The sequence below is a fragment of the Lepus europaeus genome, chromosome 4 (assembly GCF_033115175.1).
Source record: "Lepus europaeus isolate LE1 chromosome 4, mLepTim1.pri, whole genome shotgun sequence".
In the NCBI taxonomy this organism is placed as follows: Eukaryota; Metazoa; Chordata; class Mammalia; order Lagomorpha; family Leporidae; genus Lepus; species Lepus europaeus.
The window spans coordinates 10,647,558-10,665,168 of record NC_084830.1 but is presented as its reverse complement, the minus strand read 5'-3'; the positions used below and the strand labels follow the sequence as shown (position 1 = coordinate 10,665,168).

The window sequence follows — 17,611 nt, the reverse complement described above, 5'->3', positions numbered from 1 at the left end:
CGTGGGAAACTTAGAGATACATGATACACACTCACACACACACACACATTCACACCCCAATACACCCGTGCATGCACACTCACACACACATGTCCATACACACATGTGGGCACACCCTTCCTCACTCTCATACACACCCCTGCACACACACACCTATACTTCCCCCACATACTCTTACACACATGTGTACATGTGTACACACACATCCCTACCACATTCACACATACACGTAGACATGCTTGTACATCCCCATCGACACATCATTCACACACTCACACACACACTCACACACACACTCACACCCCAATACACCCCTGCATGCACACTCACACACACATGTCCATACACACATGTGGGCACACCCTTCCTCACTCTCATACACACCCCTGCACACACACACCTATACTTCCCCCACATACTCATACACACATGTGTACATGTGTACACACACATCCCTACCACATTAACACATACACGTAGACATGCTTATACATCCCCACTGACACATCATTCACACACTCACATGCACACACACACACAGGTTTCCTCGTAAACAAATGTGCAAGAGTAGCTGCAGGAGAGAGACCCCAGCCACAGGAGAGGAGGGGTGCTCTGCTGAGGTACAACTTGAACTTGTACTCTGGACTTCTCATCCCTGGGTACCCAAAGGTCCTGGGGCTGGGAGATTGTGGAAACTTCAGTGTACAAGGAATGACAGTCATAAAAGTGAATCCCATATTTTAGAGTAAGAACACAATCCCTGGATGGTTACTAAGAACCCACCCTGCTCTGAAGAGTTGCAAGACAAGCAGCCTCCCTTTTCAAAGAGCTTTCCTCTAAATCCAGGGCGTACACACACCCCTCTCCAACCTCACACACACAGACACTGTACAACCTCACATACACGCACACACTCACACACTTCCAACATGACCTCTTCCACACTCATCCACAAACACACACACACAGGCACACACACACCCCCTCCTGCTGTGGCTCCAGAGAACAGATGAAGGAGAGGGAGGTATGGATAGAGGAGGCAGCAGGTCTGTCTCTGGGGCCCACAGTGATGGGAGCTCACTCAGCCAGGAGGGCCCTGCTACCTGAGCAGTGGCCACACTGCATGGCAGGGCCCTGATACCTGTCCATGTAGCAAGAGACAGGGTCCACACTGAGACCACTGGATGTGGCATGTTTGGGTTTAGCAGAAGCAATCCCATCTTTTGACCAGGGAAAGATAGGCATGTCTAGGCCAGGGGTCACTCCAGCCTCCAAGAGTCAGGCCCAGTGATGGAGATGCATCCACTGACTCCTGTCACTGTCATCCATTACCCTTCCATCACCTTTGAGATCCCAGTGAGAGCCAGCTTCCCTGTGAGGCCTCACCTTTGGGCAGAAGTGTCAGCAGCTCCTTCCTGCTGGTTGTCTCTGGAAGCAAAGCACATGGGCAGTTTTCTTAGAGCAGTGGGCTTGGTGAGGGACCCCATGTGGAATGTGAAGATGGCATCGATCGGCCCCATCCCAGTCCTGCCCTGATTGTCAACCCCTGTGTATGCAAGGCCCCGTCCTTCCTACCCACAGTCTGAGCCAGGCAAAAGGAGGCATCTAGAAAGTTCATGGAAGAGTTGATGCCAGACTGAGCCAAGCACTCTATGGCAGTCTTGTCACAAGTACACAGCAGGTGTTCACAAGTGTCCTTGGACTCTGTGCATAGAGAAATGGAGGAACAGGTTAGAAAGATCTTACGGAATCCCAAGGGACACTGTGAGTTCCAAAACTGAGCTCCTGGTCTGCCCTTTGAGGATCCCACTGCATTTGCACATCAGCACCATCTCTTCAGTTGTATGGACCCACACTCGAGGTCATGCCCACTCACTTTCTCTCACACTCAACCCAACCCATCAGCAATTCTTCTCACCCCACTTTCAACATACTGAGAGCCTGATCTTGTCCCATGTTTCCACTCTGCCACGCTGGCCGAGTCACCATCATTAAATGCTGGCCTGGGATGAGTCCCTGCCTTCTTCCTTGCTGCCCAGTCTCCTCTCAAGCAGGAGCAAAAACAACCTTTGAAAAGCTCCGGTCAAGCCACGTCTTTGTTCTGTGTAGAACCCTCTGATGCCTTCCCATCACCTGACTGTTTCCCACCAGATCTCTCCTTCCTGTCCCCTCACATGAAAATTGTCAGTTACATCTGCACTCCCATATCTATTACAGCACTATTCACAATAGCTAGGACACAGAAATCGCCTACATGTCTGTCTACTGAAGAACGGACAAAGAAAACGTGGCATCTGGTCGCAATGGAATATTCTTCAGCCACAACAAAGGATGAAATTGCAACAACATGGGTAGAACTGGATGTCATTATGTTAAGTAAAGTAAGCCAAGCATAGAAAGGCAAGTATCATAGGATCTCAGTCCTGTGTGGAGTCTAAAATAGTCATCTCATAGGAGAGAAAAGTATCGTGAGGGTTACCAGAGGCTGGGAAGGGAAGAAGAAGGAAGGAGAGGGAGAGGGTTAATTGGTGGGTACTGGGCTGGAGCTAGATCAGAGTAAGAATTGCTGGGTTTCTGTTGCACACCAGGGTACTACAGATAACATCAATGTACTGTATATTTCATTATAAGAAGGAAAAAAACTAGAATATAGAGTTTTGGATGTCTTTGCCATAAGGAAATGCTCAGTGTTTGAGGACATAGATAGGTTTACCCTGATTGCACATTATTCAATGTATACATGTATCAAAACAACACATGATACTCCATAAATGTGTCCAATTTTTATGTGTGTTACAAATGTTTTTTCCCTAAATACAAATAAAACAGTCTGCTAATCAATAATCTGCTGATTTGTTTCCATGCATAAAACATTTATTGTGCATCTGCTCCATGCAAGCGGCAGATGCCATAGCTCCAGCCCTCATGGGCTCTCAGTAAGGACCATGACGATGCCAATGGCCGTGAGGGCTGCAAGTGGATTCTGGGAGCCCTGGGCTTGGCCAGGCCTGGGCCCTTGGACTGTCCATTCTCAGCCCAGCCCCCCGGAGTACCGGGAGATGCTCACCACACATGATCTTCTTGCCGATGCAGTCCACATCTGCACCGAGCTTGCCAGGGTCTTGCAGACAGTCCATCTCAGCCGCCTCCTCGTAGCACCTGCGGTGCTGGAAGCAGCAGCTGTGGCAGGGACGGCAGGGTGAGGTGAGGGTCAGGGTTAGGGGAGGGGAGGGACAGACAGGTTCCGGTCATTCTGTGTCTCTGGATGGCTCTTGGCAGTGATCTATTTCAAATACTAGGTGAGCACACGCACACACACACACACACACCCCATCTGCTATCTTACAAGCTTCAGATGGCAGTGGGTCTTTGTATCCAGCCAGATGCCCTGGATCTCAGGATTTACTGAGATGGCTCAGTGAAGGTCAAGGTCAGGCCTGCCTGGTCCTCACCCTGATGTGGTCATTGGATGCTCATTCAATCCCACTCCCTGTTGCTGTCCACAACTGTTTATGTGGCCAGCCATCATAAACAGCAGCTGTCTGTCTTCCTGTCTTCCTTCTGCCTGGCCTCACACAATAGCTGAGTTCCCCAGCCCTTCCCTGTTTGCTGCTGATGGGAGAAACAGCTCCACCACGTGCTCAGACTGCCCTGTGAAGATGAGGCCCAGGCCGATGTGGGGGTCTCACGTAACGCCTTGAAATGAAGAAACTGACTCTTGACCCATCAAGCTCAAGTTACTAAACCCGAAAACCATGCAGCAAATGGAAAGAAGAGCAGATCAGCCACAATAGGGGCCTGGCACCTTCTGCCTGTGCGCCCCTGCGTGAGATTGCACGAGGCAGCCTCATGAGCAGGTGGCTTCTGTATTGAGAAATCATCCGTCTCTCTACATGCTTGACAGGTGGTGAAGTTGACACTCCCAGCAAGAGGAGGGAGGAGAAAGAGCAAGCCTCATATTCTGAAGGCAGGGAATGATGAAACGCTAAGACCAAGAACTTTGCAGAGATCAGATACGATTGGGTCACACTAATAAAAAGAACACACAGGAGAACACTTGGGGGTGAATGTGTAGCTTGCTTCTGCCCTGCTGTGAAGATAAGGATTTGGGGGCCCAGGGAGGGGCTGTGACTTCTGCGAGGTCACACAGCAAGTTTGTCGCAGAGGGAGTGAACGGCCGTGGCAGGGCGCTATGATTCAGCCCCAAGCATGGCATAGACACAGCACACGGTGGGCAATGTAGGTGCTCCACTGCATAAACACGGAACAAAGTCAGAGCAAGACATAGTCAAGGACCAGGGAATCCGCCTTCTTGGCCAAAAGTGGATTCTAAGTGGAGAACTCCTCTGGCTTGAGTGGGAGGCCTTGGGTTCCAGCTGGGTTCGTTGGAAACTTAATGATGTCTGATGACCACTGAGGGAGGAGGGAGCAGGTTAATATAAACCTGGGCCCTGGAGGAGGCAAGTGAGCTGCCTTCGGATGTCTCCTCAGGCTGGGAGCCACTCCACTGCCTGGCTCCAGCCCAGGAGTGCTACATGGGGAGGGCGGCTACTCCAGGCACAGCCACCAACCTTCCTCGTGCTCTGGGGACAGGAGAAAGTGCTGAGTGGGGTTCTGCAGCCACACAGAGAGACTCTGGATCCTGGCTGTCCGGCTTCCTGGCAACTTGTCACAGGCAAGTTACTGACATCTATCGAGGATAACGTTACCGCTGGGGAAACTGGGTCTCGGAGCCGTCTGCTAATAATGGTTAAGACGTTAGGGTTTAACTCCAGGGACTCCTCCAGACACTTCACATATAATGCTTGTGACAAGCCTGCAAGTGAGGCGGTGCTGTCCTTATCTTATAGGACATTGAAGCCCGAAGAGGACTTGCCTAAGGCTGGCACAGCCACGCAGGGACCCGGCTGGGGCTTGAGGTCCAGGAATCAGGCTCCAGAGCCTCGCTTTTTAAACGCTGCCTTCCCTGAGAGAGCAGAAAAGCTGGGCTGGAAGCCAGGGGATCCTGGCTCCATGGCCTGTGCTACTCCTGCACCTCAAAGTGGCTTTGTGACATTTTGTTGGGCAAATGATCACCTCCCTCCCCCGACACACCCACCCCAGGGAGATTGCACTCCTGCCTGGAGGTTGGTGCAGGAATCACCTATGGAACGCTGGGGAGGACGGAGGTGCTGAGCCTACTGTGGACAAATCCTCAGGTACTGTGTCTACACAGGACCCCAGTTCTGTGCCTGGGAGAGAAGTTAAGGTGGGGCCTTGGCCTTAAGGGCCTTGGTGACTCTCATGGGAGCTGGTTGGCAGAACAGGCCCTGAAACAGGCCGGGAAAGGGGGCTCCTTAATTCCATGGTAGCAGCTGCTGGTTGTTGAGTGCCTACCAGGTGCCACTCTTTGTGTTAGCTCATTCTGCCCACGTGGAGCTTTGCAGCAGGTGCGATCACTGCTATGTGCATTCCCAGGTGTGTACGCTCAGGCACACAGGCTCTGTAAGTTGCCAAAGTCCAGGTTCGGCACAGAGCAGAGCTGACGCTGAACGTGGCAGGTCAGGGGGCTCCTGCCGTGCAGGCAGGAAGTCAGTGGAGACCAGTAGAAAGAAGAAAAATATCCAGGCAGCCGGTGACCTTGGGCAAGCTACTTGATTTCTCACACTGAGAATCTGGGGGCTCAAGAACACATTTATATAGACCCTACCACGTGGTAGGCACTTGGTAAATGGTAGTAATTATTTTTGGAATTTGGTGTGCGATTTTAAGGTGGATATGGCCTGTCTTCCAGGAGTGTGGAAATCCCCACTGCAGTCCATTGAATTGTGTAAAATCGGAGAAATTGGGTGCCACCCGTCGTTCTGCCAGCCGGGGCATTCGTTTGGGACTGGAGACAGTGATGAATTAGTGTTTCATTCTTTGATGTCTAGATACACAAGTTGTTTTATTTTAATAATTAAAGGAGGTGGTAAGGGAGGACCTAGAAGGAAAACATCCCCAGAAAGGGCCTGGCCCAGTGCCCCATATGGAATCGGCCTCTCCCGTCTAAATGTCAACCAGCTCACTCCAGGAATCGGTTTGCTCATGGTCCCTAAAATGGGAAATTGCCCTTTCGTTCCAGAGGCAATTTATACTCCCACTTGCAGGTGTGGAGGTGTTTAATGGCAAAGCCATTATTTTTTGTCAACCAAGGGTAATCACTTTTTTTTTCCTTCATTTATTTTTAATCTTTGAAGAGCCGTTGCAAGCTGACCACCCAGGCAATTGGTTAATTTATGTGTCAGGTACTGTCTTCAGCACGAGAAGTACAAAGACCCTCACACAGAACAGACCTTCCTCAGGCTGCTGAGTGGAGTGCAGAGACAGAACCTGCATGCGCGTGCTAGACTGCGTGATAGGTGCAGGACAGGGAAGCACAGGAGTTTGGGGAGGACAGAGATTGCCCTGGTACCTAAGAGTCGGGACATTCACAGAGGGGGTCCTGCAGGAGAAATTCCAGGCAGAATTGAGCTCTGCAAGATGTTACAAAGGGACTTGTATGAGTCAGTGCAGATGAAAGACTCCATCACACTGGGTCTGGGAACAGAGGGAGCTCCATGGAGTGAGGCATGGCTCAAGGAGTAGAGACTGGGTTCAATTTCCTACTTCTGCCTGTTTTTGTTGCTGATGCTATCATTATAGCTACAACTACTATTACTACTACTTTACTAGTACTGCTGCTACCACTCCCATTACTGCTGTTGTCGCTATTACTACTACTGCTACTGTTAATATGATTTTTACTGTTACTACCACAACTAGAGCCCTGCTTCTAAGGTTGCTAATGCTACTGCTACTGAACACTAATAATTCTCAGACTTCGTAAGACAGGCAGCATTCCAATCTCTTGAACGTGGTAACTTAATCCCAGGTAATAACTGTGCAATAGATATTATCATTACCTCCACTTCACAGATGAAGAAACTGGAACACAAAGAAGCTAAATAAGTTTATCTTAGATAGCAGAATCAGTAAGGAGCATAGACGAGGAAGTACTGAGGCACTGGTAATATCCTTAAACGTTAACAAGTAGCACCAAATTTCCCAAATCGGTGCATGTCCCAATTAGCCCTCCTGTTCCAGTCCCTCCTTGTCACCTCCTTGCCAATGCTTAATGCTTCTAGAGTTTACACCTTGTTGCTAATATGATGGGTGAAACTTGGCATGCTATTTTAATTTGCAATTCCCTTGTAGGGAAGGAGGGAGCATATCTTTATTGGCCTCTTTTCTTTGTAGTCTCCATCAGACATTTACCTGTGCAAAGAATGGATGGTGTTCTGTTTATCATATGCTCAGTGGCAAATTATTGCTTTTGGTTGAAATGTGTTGAAAATGGAACAGAAATCTTCATAGATGCTTTACCTCTCTTGGCCAGAACTGCTCTGAATTAGAAATATTTATCAAATGTTATTATGCAGAAGAGTCACCGGGGGAATTGTTTAAAATTCACACTCCCAGGTTTCACTCAAAGGTATCCTCAGTCAACAGCTGTTGAATGGGTCCCAGGAACTTGCATTTTAACAAACACATAGGTGATTCAGAGGCAGATGAATCCAAACTTGGAAGAATGCTAAAATGAAGCCCCACATAAATTAACAGGTTAATATCCCACTGGAATGAGAGGAGACCAGATTGCACTGTAATGTGAAGATGAGGACAACAGTTGCCTGGGATTAAGGCGTTGTCTGAATCTCCGGGGCAGGGCCGTTTCCATTTTTCTGCTCCGCCCTCAGATACCAACCACGCTGTTGCTTGCTCACCCAACAGCCTTGATCTCTTCTTCCTTACCAACAAAACTGAAGGAAGCGGAGCCTCCTCAAGTCCCTGGCGATGTTTCATGAGCATTCTCAGAGGACCATGGTAATCCCATGCGCTCACATTTTGGGGCTTGCTTACCTGTGGATCTTGCTCACCTGTCAGGCTCATCAAGGGGTAGCCCTTCCATTTCAAATCTACAGGCGCAGCCATAGTCTTCGAAATCCCGGGGGCAGAGACCAGCCACACACTTCATGCCGTTCACGAATTGCAGCAGTGCAGGGAAGTTGGTGAAGACAGCCTGAAGCCAGGTGAAGTGGGATCCCAGGCAGTCTAGGGGGAGGGGCAAAGGTCCTGATGGGTTCTGGGAACCAGGGTCTAGGAAAGGCCCCCTACTCATATACCTGGACTCTATACCTTGGATTTCCCACAACGTGGGCTGCTGGTGCTACTTCAACCTAGCAAGCACCTATTGTGTCCCCAGACTGTTCTGGAAAGTTGGAGGGATGCAGGTTCAAAGCCACAGCCCCTGTTGGCTGTCCACCTAACAGTCCTGACGCCTTCTTCCATGCTAACGAAGCTGAAGGAAGACAAGCCTTCTCCCTAAGGCCCTGGCAGTTCTCAGACTCATGGTCATCCTATGCTTCCATGCCAAAGATTGTGCTGGAGCTGAGAGTGGAATTCAGATCTGGTCATTAAAAACCTGAAGTCCTAACAGCTCCTGGAAAGTACTTCCTACTAGACAATAAAGGCACGTGGGGAAGATTCTGTTGATCTACACCTTCCTCCCCCGCTGAGTGTGGATGAGGTTATTCTGGTTAGAACTGTGGCTGTTTCCACCATGAAGCCTCAGCCTAAAGTTAAAAATCACTATGCTCAGGGCAGCAGTAGAACAAGACAGAACGAGAATGGTGCATCTTCACTAAGGCTATGTGTGTTGAGCTTCTTGGGCCTTCATACTACTTGCTGTTTTAGATAGTGACATGTCTGTATTGTTTAAGGTGCTGTTAGTTTGCTGAGTGGATCTCAAGTGATACGGTGCTGGCTGGTACTGTAGACCTCCAAGCCAGTGTAGGAAGGAAAGGGGTACAGACACAAGCTTATGTGCCAGAAATTGCACTAGGTGCTTTAATTTGTCTAGTAGGTGAGCTTAGTACACTGCACAGTGTGCCAGAAAGCTTTCATTCTGTTATTCCATAAGCCTTGCTTTAATCCTGTCACCTCCATTTCACAGATAAAGGAAAGGTCAGAGACTTTCCCAAAGGATCAGCTAGGGATAATAGTTTGCCCTAAGCATACTGCAAAAAAATTGGTGAGACCACTGTGGATATTTTCTGACTGTAACTCTCATGTTCACCTTTTCCATTCTGTGCTCTTCTGGCTAGAGAACTATTAAGTGCTAAATGGGGTGATCTGATATGACTGACTAAAATGCATAGGGCCACACGAGGCAGCTTGCAGGATCAAGGAGTCGTCTGTGGGCCAGTTCCACCCCTGACTGCTCTGGTTTCTCTCCACCTCATTCACACTCCCTGTCTCATGTATTGTTTCTACAAAGCCCCACCAGAAAAATTAAACGATTCTATACTGATGGGAAAAGCCACTTAGGGTGAACACCTCCCTCGTCACCGTGTGGCTTTAGGTGAGTCACTCAATTCTGACTTAGACTCAGTTCCCACAGCTGTAAAATGAGGACACCAGTCTCTTCCTGGCCAGTTTGTAGTCAGGACAATGACCGGGTGCATCATCCTGCAATGAAAGCCGTCCCTTCGCCCAGCAGAACCCGGGTGTCATGGTTGGGAGCCTGCTAGGACAGCTGCGGGCACTCGGAGGACGGAGACCAAGGCCCTGGTAGCTTCCTCAGATTTCCCACACATACTTCATGCACTGCTACTTAAAAGATACAAGTAACTTACCAAAAACTTCAGCCACACCTTCCACGTTTTTAAACACCCCATTGAAGAACGTGGTATCTAAGTGGAAGAAAGAGAAAATAAATTAAAAAGTCTTGGTTTCTCCCTCTTTGCTCCTCCAGATCCAGAAAGGTCAAAACTTTCCTCGTCTAAGGACAGATTTGATCTTGGACTAACTTTCTAGACACACAGGTTGCCACGGAAACCTGAACACTAACAGTGAGTTGTGCTAGTGGCATTATTGATCAATGATTTAAAAACAAAACTGAGCCCCACATGGGAAGGGGTAGCAGGCCTGGAGGAATGGTGGGTGTGCTGTGGATAGCTGGTGGGCGACCATTGTCTTGGCTGTTTCAGCATGATGACTCCTGCGACTGGAAACGTTCCCACTGAGCATCCTACGTATTCTATCTAGGGAGTTGTTACTAGCGATGTGGATATCCATGCAGAAGGAAGGTGCCGGGCCAGAGCGGCTCTGTGGTTGCTCCCCATGGGTCCCACTCTCTCACACCTCGGGGGTTACCTAGGGGCTCCTGAACTGCTTTATAGATCCTTACGAGGATGCTGTCGCTGAAGAGGGAGGACTTCTGTGGCCCACAGGCATGGAGGCTGCTTTGCTCTGATCCTGCCCAGTGTTGGGTGTGACCTGTGAGTCTAAATGTGTACTTGCAGAAGACCCCTTGAGGGAACAGTTTTCCCTGGGGTCTCTGCCGTTTGTCCTACGGGTTTGTGTAGGACTGTCACCTTGCTTGCAGGGGTTCATGGACAAAGACTGATCAGCTCCTCTCTAAACGGTTGCAGATGAGCCTTTGCTTGAGGGCTGACATCACCAGCTCGCTTACCACACCTTATGTTCTCCAGTGATGCCCACATCAGGACCATGGAGGATTCTCTGTAATCAAGCACCAGAGCAACTTCCCCTTTCTCCTGGATCAAATGTATTTATATCTCTATCCATAGGTGGATCCCCTTGTACCTATATCCATAGGTGGATCCCCCTTATTTTAACTCGAGCAAACAACGCGTCATTCTCTTGTCTGCCTCCTAGGAAGCTCACTTTGAAGCTGATGTACAGTGACTTCATAACTCTCGTGATCCCTTCATTACTTCATTTTCCTACTTTCGCTTTTCAGCAGACCTCTGTCTTGGAGGAGAGACTGGCGGGTCAGGTTGGGAGAGATTTCTGGGGAGATTTGAGTTCCACTTGAGTCACTTTAGTAATGCCACAGCAGTAAGTGGCTTAGGGTATGTTCAGAACATATCGTATTATCTGCCAATATCCTAGACAAAACCTTCTACCCAGATCATAAGAAAAATTCAAAGAGTTTTTACTGATAGTTTTTGTGAGTCCTGGAGGCAGCTCCTGAGGGAGATGTGGTGTATCCAGAACATGGCCCCCTGCAAATAAGGAAGAGAGATGAGGGTTAGCACTGCTGTCACACACCTGCCGCCAAAGGCTGGGAGGTGACAGCCAGGAAGACGGCAGCAATGCATGCCACTCGATTCCCTGCACATTTTCCTGGTACCTGCCATGCGCTAGACCTCTGTGGTTGCTCTTGAAGGTAACGAAGGGGAAGCTGGGATAGCCCTGGTGTGCTTTTCTTTAAATATTTATTTATTTGAAAGGCAGAGTTGCAGAGAGAGAGAGAGGGTAAGAGACAGACATCTTCTATCTGCTGATTCGATCTCCAAATGGCCTGGCCCAGGAGCTTCGTCTGGGTCTCCCACCCAAGTGGCAGTGATACAAAGCACGCGGTTGGTCTAGAGAGATGCTTGTGTTTTAGTATCAAATGGACAGTTTTGGAGGCAGACGTCCGGTTCATGCTGTTGGGAAATCCCATCAATTGGAACCCCGGCCTTCCCAGAAGCACACTGGACACAATCAGCTCAGGGAAGTGAACCCCAACCCCCACTTCCCCACCCCCACCGTGCCATGATGGCTGGCTTTGCCCTCATTGGTTTAGAGCCTCACACCATTGACATTTGGGGCTGGGAAGCTTTCTGTTGGGTGTGTTTTTCCGTGCCAGTAGAACCACCCTCCAGCCAGCTATGGGGTACGTGTGTGTGCACAAACTCTACCAGCCGACACTGAGCAGCTGAAAGGGAAAGAATCTGGGTGAGGAGGGCTCCTGACTGACGAGCAGCCATCTGTCCAGGTCCTCTCTCCTGCCATCCTCCCGAGTAATCGTCACGAGCTGCCACTTCCACCCTCTTCTGATTGAACTCAACCTGTTGGAGTTTGCAGAAAATCCTGCTGGGGAGTCCCTGGTCCTTCCCCTTAGCTATGTGGGCTTGGGAAGACCTAGCCTCTCAGACCTCTTATTCCTCACCTGTAAAACAGGAGAGCAGGGACAAATGAGTCACCCAGGGCCTTTCCAGATCAAAGGACAAGGACCCTAGACTTTGCCCATTCCCCTGCAGACATCCACTGATGGCAATGGAAGAATAGGAAGCTACTGAGAGAGGAAGCTCCGGTTCACTGGCTTAGGGCAGGGCAGTCCATTTAGCACCAGAGATTTCTGTCCCGTCCTCCTGGGACACATGATTCAGTGGCTCAGCCCCAGATCATCAGGTGGGGTGGGCTGAGGGTGAAGTTTAGCTTCACGCTGCTGGATGTGCTTACTGGTATGCACATGAGCCAACGTGGCTGGATCACAGACGTAACCAAACCCTCCTTTGAAGGGGTACCTGAGATACTTGTGTACAAACTGCTACCCAAGTGTGGGATGCAGGCATCCCAAGCAGCAGCTCAACCCGATGTACCACAATGTCTTCCCCTTGGCTCAACTTTAAAGTCAGAATATTGTGCAGAATAAATGAAGCCAGGCTGGCGCTGACTGCAGTTTGCAGGTGAGAAGAAGGTACTTTGCCTTGGGTGTTCAGGGTGGTTGGAGGGGGGGCATTCCTCCATCTAGGTGGGAAGGAGCAGGCCAGTGAGCTGGCCAGAGGCCTCTCCATGTCAGGTGCAGCCACATTGCCTCTCTATCAGGCTCTTGACATGGAGAGGACATTCCTTCTTGCCCGGGAGCTACTGGATTCCAGGGGACAGAGTCCCACACACCCGGAGGGAGACTCCCAATGTCAGTTCCATTGGAGCCCTTGTCACAGCACCTGTGTGATTGCTCCGGCTCTGTTTGCATTTGGGCGCAATTGCCTCTGAAGCTACCAGATCAGTACAACCGCCAGCAGCTAAGAAAACCTGTAACCCACTTAAGCAGCAATTCTGTGATACTGCCTGTTCCTGAGTGATTACTTCACCACTGCCCCTTTGTGCAGCTGATAATGAAATTCCTCTCTGGAGGGTGGCAGGTGGGCGTATTAATACGGTAGGCTCTCTCCCTCACACGCCTGCTTACTCTGCGGCTGTCACACCCACACCTTTGCAATCGTAACTACAAGAGGCACTCTGGATTCTCGGTTGTTTCTCCTGGAGGGCTGAGAATTCGGTCAGTGTCCCGCAGCAGGTAGGGGGTAGCATGGAAGGTCAGAGCAATGGCAGGATAACGTGCACCAGAATAATATTGATTCCAAGCTGGGGAGGTGACTGGCTTCATCCTGCTCAGGGAGCAGAGCCCGTGCTGTGTTTTGCGTCATCGCCATGTCTGATGGTGCCCTCAGGGCCAGGCACTTGTTAGCATTTCATGAAACCCGTACTCTGAGGACAATCCAGCACCTCCTGACCAGCTCATTAGGCCTGCAGCCTCTGTGTCTTGTCCCCTACCTTGAACTTCATGCTCCCACCACGCTGCAATCTATGTGTATAAGACGCCCAACTCCTTGCTGTTATCCTACCTATGCCTGGGCTGTGCCCAGGGCCCTGGGTACCCTCCACCCTGTGCCTGCTCTCCTGGCCTTACAGCCTCCTAAGTTTTCTGGTTCTATTTGCATATGAGAAGAGCAAAGAAATGTGCCCTGAATAATAAGAGCTTTCAGTTACCTGGTGCTCGACCATCTAGGAAAGGAGCAAGTCCGGGTATTTGAGAGATGTACAGATACAAAAGCAAGAGCGTAAGCAGGAAATGGGCCAGAGCCTCCAGGAGAACTTGAACTGCCAAGGAACCTGCTTAGATGTCTTTAGGTTTTTGGGGTGCAGAACTCGGGAACGTGGGGATGAAAGAGCAGGGGACACTGCTGTGCGTCAAAGGCCAGCACTCTCCGGACGGAGAACAGCAGCCCATGACCAAAGGTGGGGCAGCAAAGTGCTCAGGTGAGGGGGAATTGCTCAGGGGCCAGTGCTTCCCTTCGGGGCTCCGTCTTGTTCTCTACGCCATCTCCCACCCCCAGCTTGCACAGCAAGGTGCTCCCCGAAATCCAGTGAGCTCATTGCTGATGTTTGAGCCCCATCACTCACTGGGCAGGGGAGATGAAGAAGTGCCAATAAGTTCATGAGTTGGAATTTGACCACCTCTCCCTGTGTTCCTGTGAGAAAGCAGGAAACGTGGTGTCAAATACAAGACTCACCGGCAGGGGGCACCAGCAGCACACTCAGGAGGAGAAACGCGATCATGGCAGGAGAGCCAAGGGCAGGACTGGGGCTTCGATTGGAGCAGCCTCCTGGGAGAGAAGCGGGCAGATATGATGAGTGTGGCTTCAGGGACCCCTCGAAGGGACTTGCACGAGCTCTGCCCCTCCTCTGATCCACATGGGGTGCAGTAAAAGCAGAAAAGTCCTGGAAGTGCTCTGTTGTGGCTTTGCCTCCAACACGATGGTGTTAGGGAGACCCCATTCTCTGTCTGAGACTCGGTTTACCTGTCTGTCAAATGGAAGCTTCACCGTGAGCTCCTGGAAGACACCACTGTGGTCTCATTGATTACCCTGTGCTCATGGATTGAGGTCGGCCAGGGGTCGGGCATCAAAAATTCAGAATTGAATGCAAAGTGAGGAAAACACACGTTCCCAGGCTACGAGCTGTTCACAGGCCCGTAGAAAAGGGAAGTAATTGATCAATTCCTATAATTTGAACATCAAATAACCCGCACGTTACAATGCACCAGTATTCCAAATATACCTGTGGCAAGCAGGCTCTGAACTTTTGTACTGACATCAAGTAACAAATTTGGTGACCACATGCATGTGGCCTGCTGGCGTGTCTTGCCACGTGCATGTCTGATTTCTCAGAGTCTGCGAATGCTGTATACTGGGCTGCCATCCTAAGGGTTCGGTATTTAGCTGTGCCTTAGCGGCTGCTCCAGGACAACAGGACCGGGTGTGCAGAGCACAGGAACCCTCCTGCATCCCAGTAGCAGCTTCTCTGTGCTCAGATCAGCACAGATCGAAATAAGCACTTACGGGACTTGAGCTAGCCAACCATATATTAGAAAGGGGAAACATGGATCAGGGATTTTTAAAATGATGTTCGCTTCTTGGCACTGTAAACTCCTAAAGAATGTAAAATGGTTGGCCTCTGCTTTAGAACATGATTTTGGGACAAAGAATGAATGACAACATAGCAGGACACAGGCCATCCCAGGGGTCCACAGAGCATTGCTGATAGGGTTGCCTATGTGGTGCACTGAACAAAGGTGCTTGCCAAGGAGGGCAACTAGAGACCAGCACTCAGCTGGTGCTCAGCTCCCCGGCTTGCCCTTGCAGGGTGTCATCAGCCTGGAGAAATGTCTGTGAGTTGTCCTCCCAGAGGCCGACAGAGCCCCACGGGCTGGTGGCTCACTCTGCCTGTGGACAGGGCTTGGGTTGGGAAGGTGTTCCAGAGGACGCGGTGGGCTCTGGGATCAGGGCTCTGTGAACCTGTCCCAGGGCCTAGCCTCGCTTCCAGTGGCTGCAGGATAAATACCTGCCTAATGCGTGAGAAAGGGTCAGATGTGCGTTCTTGGAGAGTCCCACTGGGCTCGGGCCTCCTCTCTGTCCTGCTCCGCTTACCACCTGCTCGGGCCACACAAACGCCTAGAGCAGGTTCATGTTCCAGGCTGGACAGGCGCTCTCTTGTTCTACAGAAACTCGCTTCTGAATGAGTCCTTCTCAGGCCGTGAGAGCTGGTTGAAAACTGAGAGTTTCCAGATGGGAAGTGGAAACGCCACAGGTGAGCAGCAGGTGACACTTAGGGGTGTCCAGTGGCGCTGCTGAGGCCGCCCTGACCCCGGGCAAGGAGGTGACTGCCTGGCGCTGGCTGGGGCAGCTGTTCTCCATCACGCCCTGGAGGAAGGGGCACCTGAATCGCCCAGGCCAAATCCCATTTCACAGATGGGATAACTGTGGCCCAGAGGTGGACAACTTGTGGCAAACACTCCTCCTCCCCACACCTCCTGGCTTCCAGCCCGGCACTGATACACCAGCAGCTACCTACGTGCTTGTGGTGCGGACTGGCTATGTTAATCCACGTGAGGCACTCGGGAAGCCCCTGATCCGGGGAAGTGGCTCAAACACTAGGAATTAGAGGACCAGGCCCACTGGAAGGTAGCGGTACAATAAAGGCCTTCGTGTTGTTTCTTAAGTGTGGTCTGAGAGGGAGCCCCTGATCACCGGCTGAAGCCGCATCCCCAACAGGCATTGCTGCAAGGGGAGCGGGGACAGCTGCCAATCTGGGGCCAGCCAGTCTGCTTCAGCCTTTGCTCCATGGCCAGCTATCCGATCCCAGGGGGGCAGCCTGGTAAATATTCACTGCCTAGCTGCCATGATCACTGTTGTCACTTGCTTAGGAAGGCCTTCAGTGTGGCCAGCTGCTGTCTAGGTTGTGGCTGGACACCGGGTTGACACCAGGTTGACTCTCCCTGCTGACCCAAGAACATGGAAGTCCTGCTGCCAGCCAGAAGGTGGCAGCAGACAGACAGCTCTGAGCTGAGGGTGCCTGAATCTCAGGGTCCTGGGAGAATGGCGCAGGCTGTGGCTGAAACCCAGCAGCCTTCTATGGCCAGCAGGTGCCCTGGGGTGGATGGGGTGGGAATTGTTCCCTGGAAGCCTCCAGGGCAGTCAGTAGCCCTGAGGGGGGCAGTGCTGTCCCTGTGGGCCTGAGAGGGGCTCTGCAGGCCTCTCCTTGGTCTGCAGGTCACGTTTGGGATCCTGGTTCTCCTTACTGTTTCCTGATGAGCAAGTCCACAGCAGCCTGCTGGCTGGACAGACCTGCCGCTGGCCAGCAGGAGGCAGCACATAGCCCTATGGTGGGGGGTTTAGGCTCTGCCTTTTGCTCGTTAGGTGTCCAGAGTCAGATGCTACAGCACCTGGAACACATTTTCCTGGGCAGCAAAATGCACATTTGAAGGCTTTCACGGGGAGTAAATGGGATAAGCCTTACAACAGACCTGGCACCCACTGAGTGCCCAGTCAAGACTGCCCACCATGAATCATGACTGCATTTCCACACCAGGTGCCCTGGGGAGGGTGCTGGGCCCACACAGGTTTGCAGGACCCTTGCACGGTGCTGTAAATTTCTCTCCCAGGTCAACTCACCAGATGCTGGGCCTCTGGTCTTGCATCTCCTCGTACAAGGGCTCAGAGTGGCTTTGGGTTTCTCGCTACATCCTGGAGCGACAGCCAGGTCTCCAGAAGCCCCCAGGAATCCTCCCATCCATCCATTTCTCCTTCCCTGCCTCCTCCTCTTCCCTCCCTCTTTCCTCCCTCTCTGGCTCCCCACACCACCAGAAGTGGAAGCCTACCGTACTGTACTCCGTGCAGTGCAGCTGGATGAGTGGTGCTTGGCCTTGAACAAGGGGGGGACTGTGTTCCTTTATATCCCAAGGAAAGACCCTTAGTCATGTGAGCCCTCACCCCTCCTCACCTGCACAGCCTTTCATGAGTGCTGGCAGGTGGGCTGCCACGGAGGGGCGGAGGGCATCCCGACAGCACAGCTGGGAACAGGTGAAGCCTTCATAGTAAGAGGCCCCCTTTGGAGCCTCAGAAGAGACCCAGGCTCTAATTAGAGCACAATGGCTCGCCTGTTCCACACCCACCTCCCCTCAAAGGCTGGGAGG

General features: G+C 51.2%; 1 protein-coding gene across 1 annotated transcript in view; it reads right to left on the bottom strand.

Moving 5' to 3' along the window:
• The window catches only part of OC90 (otoconin 90), a 36,249-nt gene extending 22,053 nt beyond the window's left edge, over nucleotides 1-14,196 (bottom strand). The window contains exons 1-7 of the mRNA XM_062189416.1: nucleotides 14,151-14,196; nucleotides 11,022-11,087; nucleotides 9,693-9,749; nucleotides 7,935-8,109; nucleotides 3,068-3,180; nucleotides 1,576-1,704; nucleotides 1,387-1,428 (exon numbers count right to left, since the gene is read on the bottom strand). Of these exons, the coding sequence (XP_062045400.1) occupies nucleotides 1,387-1,428; nucleotides 1,576-1,704; nucleotides 3,068-3,180; nucleotides 7,935-8,109; nucleotides 9,693-9,749; nucleotides 11,022-11,087; nucleotides 14,151-14,196 (628 nt within the window). The remainder of the gene's footprint in view (nucleotides 1-1,386; nucleotides 1,429-1,575; nucleotides 1,705-3,067; nucleotides 3,181-7,934; nucleotides 8,110-9,692; nucleotides 9,750-11,021; nucleotides 11,088-14,150) is intronic.
• Between the last annotated feature and the right edge of the window lie 3,415 nt (nucleotides 14,197-17,611).